This window comes from Ceratosolen solmsi, unplaced genomic scaffold, assembly GCF_000503995.2.
Source record: "Ceratosolen solmsi marchali unplaced genomic scaffold, CerSol_1.0 scaffold23, whole genome shotgun sequence".
NCBI lineage: Eukaryota > Metazoa > Arthropoda > Insecta > Hymenoptera > Agaonidae > Ceratosolen > Ceratosolen solmsi.
In genome coordinates this window covers 1,795,499-1,815,979 of record NW_011948430.1, presented here as the reverse complement: position 1 = coordinate 1,815,979, position 20,481 = coordinate 1,795,499, and the positions used below count along the sequence as shown (strand labels likewise).

General features: G+C 36.7%; 1 protein-coding gene across 1 annotated transcript in view; it reads left to right on the top strand.

The window, feature by feature from the left end:
- LOC105364093 (GATA zinc finger domain-containing protein 10-like) overlaps nt 1-12,046 on the top strand; it is a 42,930-nt gene extending 30,884 nt beyond the window's left edge. The window contains exons 8-13 of the mRNA XM_011501956.1: nt 79-205; nt 1,513-1,682; nt 3,734-3,881; nt 3,987-4,096; nt 11,002-11,181; nt 11,822-12,046. Coding sequence (XP_011500258.1) covers nt 79-205; nt 1,513-1,682; nt 3,734-3,881; nt 3,987-4,096; nt 11,002-11,181; nt 11,822-12,046 — 960 coding nt within the window. The remainder of the gene's footprint in view (nt 1-78; nt 206-1,512; nt 1,683-3,733; nt 3,882-3,986; nt 4,097-11,001; nt 11,182-11,821) is intronic.
- Nucleotides 12,047-20,481: the final 8,435 nt, after the last annotated feature.

Below are 20,481 nucleotides of genomic sequence, written 5' to 3'. Positions count from 1 at the left end.
CGCGACCCGTACTAATGAACCATCCTCGACCTCGGCGCCCCTTCACTGCACTCTCAACAATAAGATTGCTTCTTACAGAATGGAGCAAACGCTTATCACTCGCGGGGCGCATTGATGTCGAAAATGAATAGCTTGTACAGAGGCATGCAAAGCGCAGTGCCCCACGCGACCTCGGCCTGGGGACAATTCTGCAGCCTGCCCTTTTGTAAGTATCATTCGATCCACGCGCAACCTTACGATGATGTTCCATTAAATTAATCGCTGCCCCATCTCAACTGACCTTCCTCATCACCACGTGGACTGGCTGCCTCCTCCTCCTCCTCTTCCTCCTCCTTATCCTCATCCTACTCCTCCTCCTCCTCCTGCTCCTATTCCTTCTCCTACCACCTTATCGTCCCCCACCTCCAACTCTATCCCAAAGACGCAGAGGCTCAGGCACAATGACACGCACTCCTTATGCTTGCCGAAGGAGTGCGATAATCATAATGTTGAGCTTAAGCGAGCGACCCTTAGTCTCGAGCTTCTTTCCTTCTGTACTCCTCCCTTATTAATTTATTTATTTATTTATTTGTTTATTTATTTGTTTGTTTGTTTGTTTGTTTGTTTGTTTGTTTGTTTGTTTGTTTGTTTGTTTGTTTGTTTGTTTGTTTGTTTGTTTGTTTGTTTGTTTGTTTGTTTGTTTGTTTGTTTGTTTGTTTGTTTGTTTGTTTGTTTGTTTGTTTGTTTGTTTGTTTGTTTGTTTGTTTGTTTGTTTGTTTGTTTGTTTGTTTGTTTGTTTGTTTGTTTGTTTGTTTGTTTGTTTGTTTGTTTGTTTGTTTGTTTGTTTGTTTGTTTGTTTGTTTGTTTGTTTGTTTGTTTGTTTGTTTGTTTGTTTGTTTGTTTGTTTGTTTGTTTGTTTGTTTGTTTGTTTGTTTGTTTGTTTGTTTGTTTGTTTGTTTGTTTGTTTGTTTGTTTGTTTGTTTGTTTGTTTGTTTGTTTGTTTGTTTGTTTGTTTGTTTGTTTGTTTGTTTGTTTGTTTGTTTGTTTGTTTGTTTGTTTGTTTGTTTGTTTGTTTGTTTGTTTGTTTGTTTGTTTGTTTGTTTGTTTGTTTGTTTGTTTGTTTGTTTGTTTGTGTGTTTTGTTTGTTTGTTTGTTTGTTTGTTTGTTTGACTTCGTTTTCACGCTCGTTTTACGTTAAGCAAACTATGGACAATTATTTCTAAAGAACTTCGCACTCCACTCGCCCGTTAATAAAACTTCAACTCGCTATACAAGTATTTTCACTCGACTCATATTCTTATATTTTATGTATTTCTTTGCTCTCCCAACTATCTAAACAACTGTCATATCTCCATATTTTGTGTAAAACGCGTACCTGCGCGCTACACGCATTTCTATCTAACAAACGAGCAAACATTTTGTAAAATTCAAAAAAAATAGGCGAAAAAAAAGAAAAAGAAAGCAACAATACGAGTGGACGAAATGCCAAATATGATTTAATGTCGTAATAACCGCGTTTTATTATTTATGAAGCCACGAGCCAAAGCGCTATGATGCGCAACAACAGGCACATGGTCTTCCTACAGGAGCAGCAGAGTCAACACTGCGGCTATCAAGATGAGATTCAAATGTCCTACGAGGCCAAAATACAGGACGACCTCGCTCGTCGCCTGCATTCCGCCTATGCTCAGGAGAGTCAGCAGGTACCTTGATATTTTATCATTTATCTTTATTTGAAAGTCGTTCCGTCGTTATTATATTCAACAAGCTCGAGTTACAATGATGAGCACACCTATATGTCAATATTCTACCCGTCAAACGCTATTTCTCCGTAATTCTCCTTTCTTTTTATCGTAAACGCTCTTAAAGCCTCTTTATTACAATTGCCTATGCGCTCGTTTATTTCATTATTATTTTCAAATAAATAATAATATTTGATGGATGAATAGTTGCGCGAATGTGATGAAAGCCGAATTTACGAGTCTGAACTTAAACGCCACGCACTAAGCTGGCGGGCTTAAAAATATTGCCCATTGCATATAAGGCTCGGGTGTATGCTGCAGTATTGATTTTCAACATCCTTAACACGCCTCTCACTGCCATTCCAGCCTGATCTCTGTAATTTTTTACCCTACTATTATAACCAAGTTTTCTTTATAAAAACGAATAAAGGAAGGGCGGGAAGAGAGGGTAGGTGGGAGGAAGGAAGGAAAGAATGAAAGGAAGGAAGGAATGAAGGAAGGAAGGAAGGAAAGGAAGGAAGGAAGGAAGGAAGGAAAAAAGGAAGCAAGGAACGAATGCATGACATAAAGAAAAAGAGAGAAAGTAAAGAAATAAATGGGAAAACACGGTGGATTAAGAGTGACCTACATTATCTTGTCAATACATGTTGTGAACACGAATGTCTCATTAGACTTGGCATTTAAGTACGATAATTTTCCATAATAAAGCTACGGTCGGGTTTATTTTATTTTATTTTTTAATTGTTCAACGCTCCTTAAAGAAAAGGAAAAAAAAATGGTGTTTATAGTTGGGTAAAGTATGGTGAAAATTTTCAATTTCTCTTCTGTTCAGATTAAATAAATGACGAACGCATAAAAAGTTGCTTGAATTTAGCCGATTACGGAGAATTTCCGTTTCTTTTAATAAACCGACGCAAATTTTTGAATTTACTTTTGCAATTTTAACTTGGTTATAAGAGTAAAGACCGCACGCGCCTACCCAGTGTCTTTGCAAACTTATTGTTAAATTAGGCGACTGGTCGTTGACATATTGTAGTAATTACTTTCAAAAATATCTTTTTGTGGAAAAGCATGGCAAGCTTCGCATAGAACAAACTGCGGGATTCTGAACACTTTAATGAAAACTCGGTGATTCATGATTAAAGTATATTAAATTGCATTTTCCAAACCATATCCTAATAGCGCGCGCGCATACGTATAATATAAGCTTGAAATATTAAATTGTTTCAAATGTCCATTACTTACTTACAGTATGTTAAGTCGTTCTTTTCTTTTTTTTTATTTTTTCTTTCTCTTTTCTCTTTCATTCTGGAGGAGTAAATTCAAAGATTAATAAAATCAGTATCGACGCCTTCATTAGTTATGAGGGCTTCATTTATTAATGTCATTGATAATACTCACGCGTAAATAAAAGAGGCTCGTGCACAATGAAAAGGTTCATAAATATTTTCCTCAATTATTTTAATAGCAGATACAGCAGCACCGAGTGTCAAAGTAAAATATGGACTTTAAGATAAGCGCGCACAATTTCCCATATGATTCTTCACCGTTGAGAATCAAATTCTTTATAACGTATAAGAGGGAAAGGACTGGTATCGGAATATATAATATCCCATTTATTCATTCAATCAAAGGCAAAAAATGGTGTGAGTGTAAGCCGCACTTTCCGCTTCGGATTAAATTATTTGCGCACTATTTGGCTTTAAAGCTCATAAATTGAATGACTGGTGAATACAGATAAATCCGGCCGTTGATCGCGATAATAGGAAAATGAAAAGCCGCGTGAGCCCGCACCGCCAAACTAACCAATTCGCAACGGTAAAAACGACCTCACCTGCCAACTCCTTAATTGTACGCGCGTGGGCGCGTGCGTGCGTGCGTGCGTGCGTGCACCCCACGCACCCAGCTTCCCCGAAATATTCGATGCAGCCATCGTCGATCGTCAGCACGGAAAATTGTCTTGTCTATAGCCGAGCCAGGACTCCCAGACCGTCCTCGGGAGCCGTTTCCAGCTCAAGAGTCCGGGGCTGCAGATGGCTCAGTTGCCGCTCGAGGAGCCGAAGGAGGGTCCAAGATGGTCCAGCAGTCCGCGACCCTCCTCGGTCTCGAGCTCCTCCTGCACGACCGACGGCCCCCAAGAGCTCCAGCACCAACACCAACATCAGAACCAACAGCATCAGCATCAGCAATCGCCAGAGCAGCAGCAGCAGCAGCAGCAGCAGCAGCAGCATCAACAGCAGCAACAACAACAACAGCAGCAGCAACGATCCCAACGTCAGCAGCCTCTCCCGGGCTTCCAACAGGCCTTCGGCTCCACCGAGATCGGCAGGTTCTCCCGCTCGGAGCTCTTCGCCAGCCTCGTCGAGGCCGCCAACGTGAGTAGTAGCAGCAACGCCGCGGACCGACTCGAGGGCGACTCCCCTTCGCCATCCCCCGACCTCGCGGATCCGGCGCAGCCCAACTACGGGTCCACACCCCGTTGGCACAGCCCCTACGTCGGGGCCATTGGTAGCGAAATTTAGCCGGATGGTCGCTAGCCGAGGCTTTAATACGCGATTGTTTAATCGACGAATAGGGCCCGCCATCTCGAATTACATGCAAACTCGTCGCCGATTATTATCAAGTCCTTGGCTTAACACTAGTCCTTTCTCGGGGCTGGATCTACATTTCCCCTGCCCCCGTCTCCCCACCACCGCCTTATTTACGTGCTCGCCAATGTTGTTGCAAAGTGCGTCGCACCGTGTTTCCGTACATTGACGCGTAAAGCACTTGGCGTTGGCGATCTATGATACGCGGCAGTGGCCGCTAACGAAGCCTTCTCAGCTTATCGACTTTATTAATAAAATAGGCAATGTACGGAATAGCTGATATCCTGGATTTGCCTACCTTAAGCCCCGAGACGCTGATAATCGAGTGTAACTTGCATTCTGATGCAGACTCACCCATATAATCAGGCTACGATGTATTATGAATTGCGAGAGGCTACGAGCTCGTGTCCGTCGGTATTTCTTAGGCAATCGCGGGCGTAACATGCGAGTCGTAACCAAATTAATCACCGATTGCCATTAATTGCCAAGGAGTGAAAATGACATTTTCAGACAAATTTTTATTAACTATTAAGTATTAATACTTCCGGTATTTTGTAAATATTTAAATACGTAATGTTCGGGCTTGGCGGCATCCCAAGTGCACATAACTAAAAGAAGATAAAAAAAAATTATATAAAATCTCCGCTTCGGCGATTAGATTAGAAACTAATTAATGAAAAATATAATTATAAGAATAGAAAAATTTACGACAATGTAGTACTTAATTATTGCATTATTATGATATTATCCACGTGTAATATAATGAATATTGTAATCAGCAATATTATCAAAACATTTCAGAAGAAATTCATATTATTTACTTTTAAAGTCTATAAATTGTTGAGCTATATAAGTATTTTTATTTTTATTTTATTTTTTTTATTTTTTTTTTTTTTTTTTTTTTTTTTTTTTTTTTTTTTTTTTTTTTTTTTTGTCACAAACCGCGTCCCTGAATTATGTGCCATATCGACGATTCAAATCAAATTTGCTACGAAGCAAAGCGTTCGAGCTAACTTCCATTTAGATCCTTCAATCGTATCAACGATTGACCTTCGGCATTAGTTACATGTAATTGCTAGATTGAATAAAATATGTCATTGAATGGATTATTAAGACTTTTATGGCATATGCATTAGAATGGATAATTGTTATAATGATTGAAATTGCGTAGAATATTATTGAAATGCCGGTGGTACTTGAAGCGAACAAAAATTCACTTTCTTTATTTAGGATTTATCGAGATCCACACTTTAAGCTTAATTTTGCTTAAGCCTTCGAGCTAAAACACTACGAGTGTTCAGAAACAGACGAATATCTAGCTGCAGCCAATTACTGAACGCTATTTTAACTGTAAAATATAGTCGTCTTTATTTAAAACGAGTACTTAAAGCAAAATTCTCAATTAGCTAACAACTGTTCTTAAACACAAGATTAAGACAATTGAAGTAAAAAATTTCAATATACATTGTACCATTGTGTCGAGAAAGATATAAACGGCAAATTAAATGGAAAAAAAATCTTTTCCCTTTGATTTTTGTTTTTTTTTTTTTTGTTTTTTTTGTTTTTTGTTTTTTCAACTTATCACTTAATTCGGCATAGAATTATAATGAATTGGCATTATTATCGAAGTTTATTTTTAATTAATTTTCAATGATATATATTAATGCAATCTAAAGGTTGCATTAACTAAATGTCAGGGCAATGATGAGAAAAGAGTTTTTAATAAATTATTATGCATATAAGAGATTTCATAAAGTCTAATACGTATTACAAAAAGTGTAATAAACGATAAAATCAATATAAGATGAAACATTGCTTCGATTAAAATCGACAGTTCTTAGAATTGGAATAAAATTTCTCTATCAATAGATAATGCCAAAGTAATAACAATCATTATTTAATATTATTATACGTAATGAGGAAGTATTAAATTAAGCGTAAAGCTTAATCATAAAAATAAAGATGAGATTCAAAAACTCTTTTCTCAACTCCATAATTATACACATAGGAAATACGAATAAACGTTCAACATTATAGTTGTTACGATTATTCAATTAAAGAAAGTACTTTGGGCGAGAGACATTGCATTTTAAAGTGACGATATTCTAGTGTACGAATTGTAAATGTGTTCCTTGTTTTTTGTTCGTAAAAAAAAAAAATTGTATGCCAAGATTTATAATAATGATGTCGTTGGAGTTGACTGGCATATTAAAAAGAAAAGGAAAAAGAAAATAAAAGAGGAAGAAATGTGAAAAAGTACATAATTACTAATGAGCGCATGCAAAAGAAATGTCAAGAGTTATGAATATTAGCAACGGCGTCTTTATCTAATCGTTAACATTTCAATTGGTTATCAAAATTGTGCCTTCCGATGGACTGGACATATATTAATCAAGTATTAATTATTATGTTGATTATGATAATAAAAAGGAAGATAATAGGTATATTGTTTATAAACAAAAATTACTACACTGAATTATGAAATATAATTTTAAATTAGCCGCGTAACACAATGAATTATCGATTGTATGCGTATTGTATTGAAGCCTCAGTTGTGTATTTACAATAACTAAACAAGCCTTGATAAGGATACGAATATCATTCACTCTCTCCCCCCCTCTCACTCTCTCTCTCTCTCTCTCTCTCTCTCTCTCTCTCTCTCCATTAAATACACTTGCGTTGACTCATTTTTATTGTCATTATAATTTTTCTATCCAGACAATCATTTCTTTTGCCAAAAATTCACAAAAATTTAAACAAAAATTTTACTAAAAAATGTATAAAAAAAAAAGTATATAATTTATGTTAAACATTCAGTATTAAAAAAAACAAGCATTAAAACTTCCAATATTGGTATACAATTTAAGATTACATTTTAAAAGAGATACCTGTGAAAATTTTACTCAATAACTCATCAATTAATTGTAAATTATGCTTTGTTCAATTGGTTCTTATATTAATAATAAGATTTTAAAATAAATATAAAACAAAAAATGTTAATGTCAAGTGATTCAAACTTAATTTACACAATTAATATTCATATGCAAACGCCATTGATTCATGATAATTTACAATACTTTTCTCTCCAAATAATTAATTTTAAACTTCACTTTCAATCTTCCATTCTACTGTCTTTCCTATAAACATTGAACTTATATAATTTTCTATTAATCTTTTAACATTCGTAATTTCCAATTATTACTTGATATCGAATATCCTATCATAGAATTTCTATTTATTAGTGATACAATTTACATCAGCGAAAATTTTCAGTTGTTCCTCTTAATGAATATCTGAAGAAGAAGAAAAAAAAGAAATACGATGTTCTCAACGTAAAATATTAAACAAAGATTATAAAAAATCAAATGCAATTACATACAAAATACAGTTATTATTATAATCAAAATGATATTAAAACAAGATGACCGACAATTTTAGAAAAACAGGAATAAAACAACTACATGTTAACGATTTTATTATTGTTAATAAGTTTATAATATTTATTACCAAATGATTAAATATGTGATAAAAAATTATATTATATATGCACATATAAATATATATTTATATATATATATATATATATATATATATATATATATATATATATATATATATATATATATATATATAAACATGAATATTATTTAGTAGATTATGCAGGTGATATGTATTTATATGGAATATACGTCAGCCAATGTATATGAAGCGAATAGAAAAATAATAAACAATGTTAAGGTGCGAAAACCCTTAAGAAGAGAATCTATAATACTGACATCGCAAATTTCACTCATACATTTCCATACTTTTATGATTCATTAGGATATTCGTGATTGTAATTATTATATTTGAATATTAATATTATTTAGAAGGAAACGTCATAATACCATAAAGTTTTTAAGTAAATATATGAATAACAGAATTTTCTTAAAATACTAAAACGTAAGCTCTCTTTGTATGTTTATCATGAAAAATATAAAGTTGAAAACGATTGAGAGAGTAAAAATATATTTTCGCATATTTAAATCATTAAATTTTTATGTTTGAAAAATGAAATGCTTGTTTAATTGTCAAAAAACGTGACGTTTTCTTGTCAAATAATATTAACATTTTCAAACTATATAGTTGGCAATTTGAATATTTTTTCGAATTATATCGATAAGGTAGTGTTAAAGAAAATTCAACTCTAAATCTTCAAATGGAATTTTCGAGTAATTTCGAGGAACTCGGTCAAGACGAACTAAATTAATTCTTTCCTACGATCTTTTGTCACAATAATATAATATCACTTGTCTCCGTTGTTATTTGTCCGTAATTTATGCAACATAGAACGAGTCCATATACGCGTCAACGAAATAAAATAAATCAGTCGACTTCAAGACAATACGAAGTTCAAAGTGCTTGTAATGTTCGATTATATATTATATATTTGATAGTATTTTATTTTGCAATACCAATGAGTCATGGACGCTTACACATTGGTACTTCTTATTAGATTATTATTATTTTATGTCTAATTTAATGAAGCTTTTATATTAATGAGCTTTGTTAGAATCTAAAGGTAATGTAGATAGATGTGAACTTATGGAGAAATGATGTAATATACTATTCAATTTTGAGTTGATGAATTTTAAGTTACTGTTATTAAACTATCGGAATGAAATTAATTATGTATTTCAATTTATACAAAGTTGTTGGAAGTCTGCCTATTGATAATTTAAAACGTTATTTTCAATCGATAGATTCTCAAGTATTATAGATATTATTATTTACGAATATTCATCATCTATTGCAAATAGATGAAAAATAATTAATGTAAAGCATTTGTTATAAGCCAGTAATTCTTCTGTTAAAACTAATATGCTTATGGTAACGAATCTTCCAAACAATTTAACAATCGTGCGTACTTATTAGTGTTAACTTATTACGAAAAAAAAAGAAACAAACAAACAAAACGAAACGTTAATACGTTAAAAAATTAGAAAGTAATTTTCTTTTTACAAAAAGACAATGAAACGTGTGACCGAGTTCCATCGAACAATAAATAAGTCGTTCGTGCATACGATATGACAATTTGTATAAAAGAAAAGTACCTATGTTAGATGTATAAGAAAATATATTCCACGCGTAGCGACAAATATGGTTCATCAATAATTCACGCTAAAACAATAAATGAAGAATTAAAATGAAAGACCTATAATCCTGTACCTATAATGGGACCAAACGATTTCTTTCTCTTTACCGCTCGATGCGCATTTCAAAGAAATTCTTCTTTCCATCTATCATACATACAAACATACATACATACATACATACATACATACATACATACATACATACATACATACATACACACATGCATACGTACATATACATACACACATGCAAATATACATACATGCATGTAATTTTACGTTCTGTTGAAAAACAAACAAAAAAACAAAAACAAAAACAAAAAAAAAAGTATCTTATGCGTCTCGAGCTTCTCGAAAATCAAAATGATCCTTACTTTCTTAAAGTTCTAGTGATAAATGTGTAAAGAATGTAACAAATGAAATATAATATTGATTTCTCCCCTTCTTTATAAGCCTAATCAATATTGGAAAACCAATACATATTTTTGACGGCAAAATTCAAACGACCCCTATCGAGGTATATTAGGAGAAAAACCATCATAGCGTGAAAATCAGAACACAAGTGATAATATTTAAGAACATAATATTACAGAAATTAGAAACTTTGCAAAATATAGTCGATTTAGATGACGGCAGAACTTTTATTTATCATTATATGCGCGTAGATGAGTCCTTCGCAAGATATTTCATCTCGGTCAAATGACTTGGAAAATATAATCAAAGCACACATACGATTCACGATAGTAAATTTAACTTTAGACATTTTTCTAGAAACATAAGCAAAGTATAGGAATCCGTTTATTGAAAACATTAAAGTAATAAAGCCTATCGTTGCGATAGTGAGGTAACAGACGTTTTTTTCCAAGAGATAAATCATTGAGCATAGAGTAGCGAATCCATCGTACGTGAATGAAAAGTTTTCGAATTCATCAACCATATAGTCAGTCGGCTCGGATCGTGAATATAAAAAGACCGTCGCAACAGCGACGTACATATCACTTTGTGAGGCAGAGGATTAGAAATTGTCAAAGATAATCCGACTGCGCGCGTCGACAATGAGGTTACATGTAAAAGAAAATGAAAATGAAGGAAAAGTGCTCATTGCCAAATTAGGAAAAAATTTAAAAGAAGATGGTTCGTAAGAGTCGAAGTATAAGTTAGAAATAATAATAATAATAATAATAATAATAATAAATAATAATACTAATAAATAAATAAATAAATAAATAAATAAAAATAACAACAATAAGTATAATAATAATATTATTAATAGTAATAGTAATAAAAATAATGATAGTGATAGTAATAGTAATAGTAATAGTAATAGTTAATAGTAATAACAATAATAATAATAACACTAATAATAATAATAATAATAATAATAATAATAATAATAATAATAATAATAATAATAATAATAATACATGAAACTGCGTCGATTCATCGCACCGTGACGATCATATGAAATTACCGAACCAAATAAATAAACGTTTGTATAATAAAATAATGCGTTTTATTGCGCACTAATACCGTCCTCGATAACTCTCTCTTCTTCAGTTAATCCCATCCGAAGGCTTCCTAAAATCCTGTACCACCACTTTTCCACCCACCACATCCGTCGATCCCATGAACAATGTACCGAGAGCGGAGCTGAGGAAACAATTAAAAATGGAAGATTGTTATTGGATCAACTGGATCGAGACTTCGGACGCTCCAGAATCTAGGCGAGAGATAATGGTAAGCACGACTATATTATTATTTTATCTCATTCTACTCGATCACTTTTGGTCACTCGCGCTGCGAGCTTTAGCTACGTCACCCCATTTAGCCACGCCTCCCCCGTCCCCGCCCCATCGTCATACTTAATTTTGAAGTAAGCTACCTAAAAGTATCTTACTTTTTGAGAAAGTAGGCTCAAAGTTCCGTTGAAGGACAATGGTCGATCGCTGGAGAATTGGGAGGGAGACTCGTTATTAAATTTCATTATTACGTTTATGCATTTATTATCCGCGCGATAATTCTTGGCGACGATAAGCCGCGAGAGGTCGATCGCACGCTAAATTATGCGTTGCCAAAAGTTTAATAAAAAGAACAGAAAAAAAGACGCGCACTACACGCGAACAAATCGGACTCCTGCAACTGCGACCCTTCGACACTCAACATTCAACAATAGAGCCGCGAGTTGAAAAGTTGAAAAACCTCCCGCTAATAATATTCCGAACGCGAAGCTAAAATAATATTCGATATTATAATGTCGATATTATCGGCAAAGGGCGTTAAAGAGAGCCAAAGAGAAACAAAGGCCCAAGTGCTATGAGCGCTAATAATAACAGAAAGAGCAATAATACCGAGCATGTGACATATTACGTTACGCTAGGATTGCCCTCAACGGGGAGGTCAGGAATGGTTGGGACGGGCGCCGTTACCCCCGGCACTCGAGCACCACCGGGACTGCAATTGCGTGCGCTTCGCCTTGCCGACGACGAGTCAGCGGGAGCCGAGGCCGGAGGAATGCCTCGACCTGCGGGTCCCGTCCAGGCGGGAGGAGCAACTCTGCCAGGATTACCCGGACTCCTCGATCGACAATGCCGTCAAACCCTAGGATGTATGGAGGAGCCCTCGTACGGAGGACGATTATTCCTCGCTGGCCCTCCCACGTATCTCCAGCGCTTTTCTGAATTCCTATACGAGAGGCGATGATGGCGATTATAATTATTTCGTTAGATGGCTTTTATATTATGTAGCGTTGTACTATTGTAAGTATTATTATAAGTGTATTTATTTATATTATTGTGTGCTGTGAGAACGTAGCGAGTGTTCCGTTGTAGGCTTGAAGGACTTTGTAGCGCTAAATTTATTGCAATTGTTGATAATATCGTTGCATTCCTCGTGTTCTTCTTCTTATGTGACCGTTGAATGGATTAGTTATTACAGTGGATTGTCCGACCTCTGTAGAACGTAATGAGTTGTCGAGCGAATTGTAATGATAGAATTGTAAAATTCCTACTACGCAGAGTGGGTGGCAACTAAAAGCTCTCGTTGAGAAAAAGCAATGGAACGATTAGCATGAAAGTTTTACGTCTATTCGAATGACAGAAAATTTTTGCGAAAGCGCAGTGGTCGCGGTGCCTATGCCAATGCTATAAAGCTTTATCATCGTTAGAATATTAATCGGTTTGGTGTAAAAGAAAAAAAGAAAAAAAGAAGAAAAAAAACTCGGCCTCGGTGCGTTGATTGCATCTATTATTTGTATATAAGCTCATCGGGCACTTTGTTTTCAATTAATTTCATTGGTAATCACTGATGATATGATATATTGTCCACGATAAGATGATAATTGTCTGCGGCTCGTATGCGGCCATTAGCATTTAATAAGCTAGCTGGACATAAATTTAGAAAAGGAATTTTATGATATCCAGTACCTCTCACGATTGAAAATATAGGACATAAAAATTTATAATCCGCATTTTCATCCTCGTAAAAATGTCCTCTACCTCGACATCTTATTTTCACCACTAACATCGTCGCTTCTGTCTTCCACTTCCAGTTTTCAAAAAAGCGGCAAGTCTCAAATTCAAATCCTTCAGCCGGCAATATAAAACTCTACTAAACGAAACAGTAAAACGCCGTTCTAAATTATATATACAACCTGTAACAGCAAAAAAGGGGGAATGAGATGATCAAAAGTCCGATCGTTAATATTCTCTGGAAACAATAAATATACACGAATCCAAATTCAAACCGCTAAATTAGAAGCGAATTTTACAATGTTGGGCACGCTAACGAATATTACATCTGTAATACGTAATATGTATGTACTGTATAAAAATTATTGTTGTCATTATTATTATTATTATTGCCATTATTGTTGCTGTTATAATAATAATGATAACAATTACTATTTTACTAATGCTGCTCAATTGTTACTATTGTTGTAGTTATCCTCGTCGTCGTTATTGTTGTTGTTGTTACTGCTGTTGTTATTATTATCATTATGATTATTATTAGTATTATTAGTATTATTAGTATAATGAAAGTAAAAAATAATGCTGACGAGGAGGAGGACAACGACAACGAGGACGACGACGACGATGAGTGTAGGTTTAGCGCGGAAATTTATTACTAATAACGTAACATACTTTCTAATTGCTTGAAATTAAATTAAAAAACGTTTCAAAGTTCATTAGTTATGAAAACGTTGCTACAGGATAATATAATTTTCTCTTTCGTTACTATGTTCCTGACGAAATTAAATCTCCATCACTCTCATACAAAAATAAAAGCAATTGCTAACAAGATTCACATTATTGTACTATTATTTTAATATTAAAGGTATTTAAATTTACCATACCATAGGTGTGGTATTACCATAATAAATGTAATATGGAATAAAAAAGAAAAAGAGAATAAAATTGTACGCTAATGAAAAGCACAATATAATATGGATATGGAGAAAAAGTGAGTAAGGAGGTAAGTAATGTACATGTGTATAAGAATTATATGTGTGCGACTAATAAAACATAAAAAACATAAGAGGAAAATTTAGTGCGGTCAAAGGTAACATTTGGCCATATAATTAATTCAACAGTAATAAAAGTACTTTCATCGAAATCCAGGCTAAAATGAATTGATCAAACGTGAATTTTTTTTTTTTTTTTTTTTTTTTTTTTGTTCTCTATACAAATTTTCGTCGTACCCTATAGATAAATAAAATGAAATCGATGAACAGAAAAACCAAAAAACCAAAAAACCAAAAAAACAAAAAACAAAAAAGAAAAAAGAAAAAAAGAAAAACTTAATGTCATAATTATGATTTTGAAATTATGTTCTTATTACGTTGGAACGAATGCGTGCTAAAAAGAAGATTAGCGTCGATCCGAGCCTGGACATTCAAATTTATTTCCATAATCCCTGGAATACATGAGAAAAGCAGCCTTAAGTAGCGGACAATGGAGCTTTTAAAACAACTCCGCTGAAATGTTCATAGAGGAAGAACAACGGTGTATAATAGCTCCAATATAACATACGATTGGGAATTGTTCATATTCGTACGATCGAGGCTCGGCGTCAAATCAAGACGAATCTCCAAAGAGAAAAAATAGGAGCCGTGCTACCATTACAGGTATATGACAGCAGTGGCCGTAAACCAGCGACCCCCTCGCAATCGCCGAAACATCAAACATCAAACATTGATGGAGACAGGAATTTTTATGGGGCCGCCGGCCGAGGAACCCTCCCCACAATTATAGACAGACGCTCTTGTACTTGGCACTGGACTGACGCTCGGTCCAACGGAAAAAGGGCTGCCTGCGCCGCCCAACTACTCACTCGCCATCTCACTCCTATATCTGTCTCTATCAACTATGTCTGGCTCTATTATCAACCTCTCTATCTCTACAAAAGTGCCTTCGTTTTTCCCGACTGCTCCCTGTCTTCCCTCGTTTCTGCGCTCGGTAACGCGTATTAGGCATATTTGCCGAGACCTTAATACAACCACGCGATAATATATTGTTAGAGGCGCTCTTTTCGGGTTTATGTCTTGAAAGCAAAAAATTTGTTGGTCCACTTCTTCGTGGCTGACGAGCGCCCATACCAATACAATGAAATTTACAATTCTTTTTTATTTTTTTTTTTTTTTTTTTCAAAAGTTTCGCCCCAATGCAACTTGCTTCGAATACAAAATTCATCATCCATTTGGTATTTACATTGGGTGGAAACTCAAGGAAAGCCGAGCGTCTGCTGTGCTATAAAAATTAAAAGCAAATCAAATCATTCTTGTCGGAACGTCCGAGTTAATTCAATAAAAAAATAAAAAAAAAAAAATAAAAAAAAATAATAATAAAAAAAAAGGGGGGGGGAGGGGGGAGGGGAAGAAGAAGAGGAAGAAGATGAAGAAGGAAAAAAAAACACGGCACTAGGCCTTATTTATAGCATTGCCTTTATCTTTCTAGCTCTGTTTTCAGCATGTGAATTGTCTATTGCTTATTCTTCCTAGTATGTGTGCGTGCTATGGAAAATCCATTTATCTTCAAAACCAACTCAATAATTCAAAGTGACTCGATCATGGATCGGATGTGAGCATACACTTTGGACGAACATGTCGCCACGTCTCTCGCTTCCGCGAAAGCTTACGATTAACCTTCGTCGTCATCGTCCTACGTAACGCATTGAACATACACAGCCGATAAATACGATCCGCCCGCTCGACCTCCATCCGCCCCTGAAACATTCCCATCGATTCCCATTCTTCCCAAATATCTTCGCCACATTGATCCATCCATCCCGCCGTCATTTCAACGCTCGAACACGCTTTCACGCAGCCTCGCGTTACACCAGACGCGCGACGTATATCCATCCATCCATCCAACTCGCCACCACCTCGACTCGCTCGTAAAAGCGCATTCCCCTTCCATTATTTAAACAACTTAGCCTCTCCAACCGTCTTTTATAAATTATTTTCCCTTTGGCTGAGATCGAGAAATAACTCCGGCAAACACGACGACACTCGTGATGCCTGACTTTTAACCGCCGGAGTATCGCGCACTCGAGGTCGTAAGCGGCGACGGCGTAGCTGCTGTTGCCGTAGCTGCTGCCGCAACTCCCGACTCGAGCTATCGCTGCTCCTCAAATAGGCCATACACTACGCTGGCTGTTGATTTTTCTCATTATCCGCTGCCGCTCGCTTCACCCCCCCCCCCATAAGCCACCCACCTCACCGACCACGAAGCCCAGGTCGCGCGGCCGAGAGAGACGAGGAGGAGGATAGCATCGGTTTTTGGCCGATCGCACGGGCCCCGTCGGGAATGCGAGCTCTGCCGTTTCTTGCTCCTTAATATTTCGGGTCGAATTAGTCGGTCGGACCCAATGCCGTTCTTGTTGCTTCTTTAATTAGTTCGCTGAAATAATTTCGGCAAACTTACGCGCCCAAATCACCACCACCACCACCATCACCCTCCAACACCACTACCACCACCACCACAACCATCTCCGCCAACGCGCCTTTTTGACTTTTCGACTTTTCGACTTTTCGACTCGGCATTTCTTCTTCAAAGGATACTTTGGCCTTGTCTCGCCTAGCTCTGCATCTAATTGCATAAAGTACTTGTCATTTTAAAAAACATCGAGCGTTTAGATGTTTAGAAAACATCGTGCTTTCATTCTTTAAAATTTGTACGGATGTGTGAGTTTCCGTAGTCAGCAAGTAAGTTTCATACACCGAGGGTACTTATGACGTTTTGTCACTAAAAATGCTTGGATTTTCTTCAATCGATAATCCTTATAATCAAACATTATTAATATGCACATGTTTAATTTTAAATATTAATCATCGAAATAAAATAACGAGAATTTATGTAAAAATTCTTCATCGTTAGTTGATAATCAATGAAATTTCTTTAAATCAAAATATTTTAACGAAAAGTTACATGCTCATTAAGTTTGTTCTGCTATCCTCTCTACTCGATCCTTTCCCTAATACTCGCCAAGTACTTAACATGCCAATATGAAAAAATATATGAAATTATGGCACTCGATGGTCGTCCAGTGGATCTTGATCGAACGGTAAGTAAGATTTGCCAGAAAACATTGTTTTTGAAAAAGAATACACGACTCATCGTAGAAATATAAAAATTTCATTCTCTAGACTCGATAGATTAAAACGTTGTCGCGAGCATATTATTGAATAAAGGAAATTTATTGAAATATTAATGACTTTCTATCGTAAATCCTGCCGTTTCCATTTTAATGATTAATTTACATTCCCACGGCTATGCAGTTAATGTTTATAAATTTTTCAATCATTTTAAAGGACAAAAAAAGCAATATTTTAAAATAAAATACATTTAAGGCTTGCTAATGACTAAATAACGGCAAAGGATACGAGATAACATTGATTTGTATTTTCGTCTATGGACACACTCGCACACACACATATATATATATATATATATATATATATATATTTGTTTTTTTTTTTTAATTAATCGGCGAGTAAATGATAGAATTAAGCGAATGAGATTATGTCGACGCGTCAACATTTCCACATGAAAGAAATAATTTGTAATTATGAATTAAAGTATGAGTGTAATTAATATATGAGTCAGAATCCGTACTCTGATGTTAAATTTCGCGAGATTTTCACGCCGCCGAATAATGATAAGCAAGGCACATCACGATTGCATAGTTGAAACTATTTCAGAGATATGAAATACTATAATCGCCTCAGCTTTCTGAAATAAGCATTTCTTTCCTTGCTGCTATCTCTCGACGAATTACTTTACTTTTATATTTCATGTACGACGGCCGCGCATTAAACTATGCAATATTCAAATGCATCCTTACTTACTAGTAAATAATTCTCCTAATAATCTAATGAGAATTAACTTGCAGTGCAACATAATGCCAGGAAATACGGACACTCTGTGTGGGCGTGCGTGCGCGCGCATGTGTGTCTGCATTTGTGATTTTGACGGCTAACATCGAGTCTTGCGATAAGAATAGTAAATGCAGAAAAAGCTATATTTACATAAATTTATATAAAATTACATTAAAAAATTTTACCTTCTTATGCCTTATCGATCTAATATGTTTATGATTGCGATTATGTGTTTAATAATGTGGCGGTGAAAGACTATTTCAATTGGAAGATTGACATTGTTAGAATTACAAGTACATCTAATTTCTAAATTATAGATTGTTATATATTAATGTAAGATACCACCTCGCATTCTAATACGTCAATTTATTAAAAATGGCAGATTGGTATTTTGGCCAATTTTTACAACTAAACTTAACGATTCCCTCGAAGGTTCCTAGTGCATCCAAAATGTCATAATACAAGACAAAATACCGTACGAGAATTTAATTTCACCGTATATTTAATTTCAGCCGACCTTTTTATTAATTATGCCTTTAAATGTTTTTCTTTTTTCCACGATTGTGATAAAAATTGTTTAAAAAAAAAAATCACGTTTACTTGGAAAACAGATAGAGGGGCCAAAGTGTCGGGAACCAAGGGAAGACCTATTTATCGGTCGAGATAAGTAATAGATAACGAATCCTATGATATTAAGGGATTCGATAATGTTGAAAGAATTTTTAACAAAAATTACAAAGAATCTACACGTATTAATAGTCGCCGAGACGTCTCGAGCAATCTCCATCGAGTAAATCAACGAAATAACTGGCGAAAGAACCATCTGTTGGGCAATCACTCGAGAGGCTCATCATCATCGCTTCGCTCGTTATCACGAACGCGCCAACGCGCGGCGGGGCGCTTAGCTTCTCACAACCAAAAGTCTTATCGAAATGCTGCGTATATCCCATGGAAATAGCGACTTTACCTTACATGAAACGAGCCAACGTAGAAAATCGAATGAAACCTATCGGGGTGTGCGTAACTTAAGCCTTAGCAAACGAACTTAATGCCGACGTGGGCGTATATTTCCCCCTCATCCATCTTGGCGTGGAAGCTCTTCTTGGGCAAGCGACTCCCGAAAGTCCATCTCGCCGTCCTCGCTCCTGCCAACGCCCAATCGTCCATCCATCAAATCTCGTCGGAACTGGCTCGCTCAAGCGGGTACACGTAGCCGACACTCGTGACGTTCCAAAATAAAAAAAGCCGATCGCGCGCCATTAGCCCGTACGTATTGGGATCGCGATCCCATACCCGTGAGTACTCCCGGGCGTCAAACCGTTAACGAGCGAAGCCGAAGGTTATGCAAAAGCCTCGGCTGCTCGCCGTACTGTCTGTCAACCGTGCGCCGGAAAATCGACGAAAAATCGCCACAACCCCCCGAGCTCCGGTTGCCAGCATGGGCGGGGCCCATCGAGCCTGGCGATTGGCCGCCGCGCCCCGGCCCCGAATGGGCCCCCGACCAATCGCTACGCGGCTTCCCGTCCCTCGACCAATGGCGCGCGGCCCACGGCCATATCGCCCGGGCCAGCGCTAATTGCCCGGTCAATTAGCGCTCGCCCCGGTGGGGACTCGCGCGCTGCCTCGCTCTCAGTCCGCGATCGCTGCCTAGTGTGAAATATCGCGCCCTGGTGCTAGTCGCGCAGCTCCTGGCCTTAGCTCATCGCCATTGTCCGGGCGCGCGTGTGGGTGTGGAGGTAGGACCACGGCTACGAGGACGGCGGCGATGTCCGCGCGACCCCGAGCAGATAATTGAGCCGAAGCCGATCGAGGGGGAGCGGTGAGCGAGAGATAAGCGAGGCCGCGGGGACGAAGCCGCTAGAGGGAGACGACGGTAAGCTCGCGACACTTTGCGCGCGATACCCGCCGGAACGACGGGACGCCAAGTCGTTCGCGGCGACGCGACGCTTTCTTAACCCCTGGGGTTAAGCGACCGAACCGATGACAACGGCAACGACGACGATAACGACGACGATCACGACCATCAGCATCAACTACGACCGAATTCGATCCACTTGAGCTTTTTCTCGCAGTCGAGCTTGCGTGAGAAAATCGTCGCTACTCGGCCTTTTATTTAATATCCGGTGCTTTTAAGGCTGGAAAGTGAAGCGAAGCCTGTTACTTATCATGTTGCCCATGAGTAATTAAACTCGAGGAATATCAATCGTTTGCTCACTTGCTAAAGAAAAAAAATAAATAAAACGATAACAACAACGACGACGACGACGACGACGACGACGACGACGACAACGACAATGACAGCGACATCGACAACGACAACGACAATAACTACGACAACGACAACGACAACGACAACGACAACGACAACAACTACGACAACGACAACAACTACGACAACGACGACAACAACGACGACATCAGCAACGACAACGACAAAACTCTTTGTATGCCTAAAATAGACAAGAGTTTAATTGACGAAACGATGATAATAATTGAAATTGACGAGTTTTAGCAATAGACTTACAATCTTATCGAATGATATTCAAAGTAAGTTGTATTTAGTTTAGAGTATGCATTAATGAAAAGATAAGCGACTGTCCAAGTGGGATTTTTAATTTGTAAATGTCCAATTTTCCAATTAGATGAAACGTACTTATTGCAAC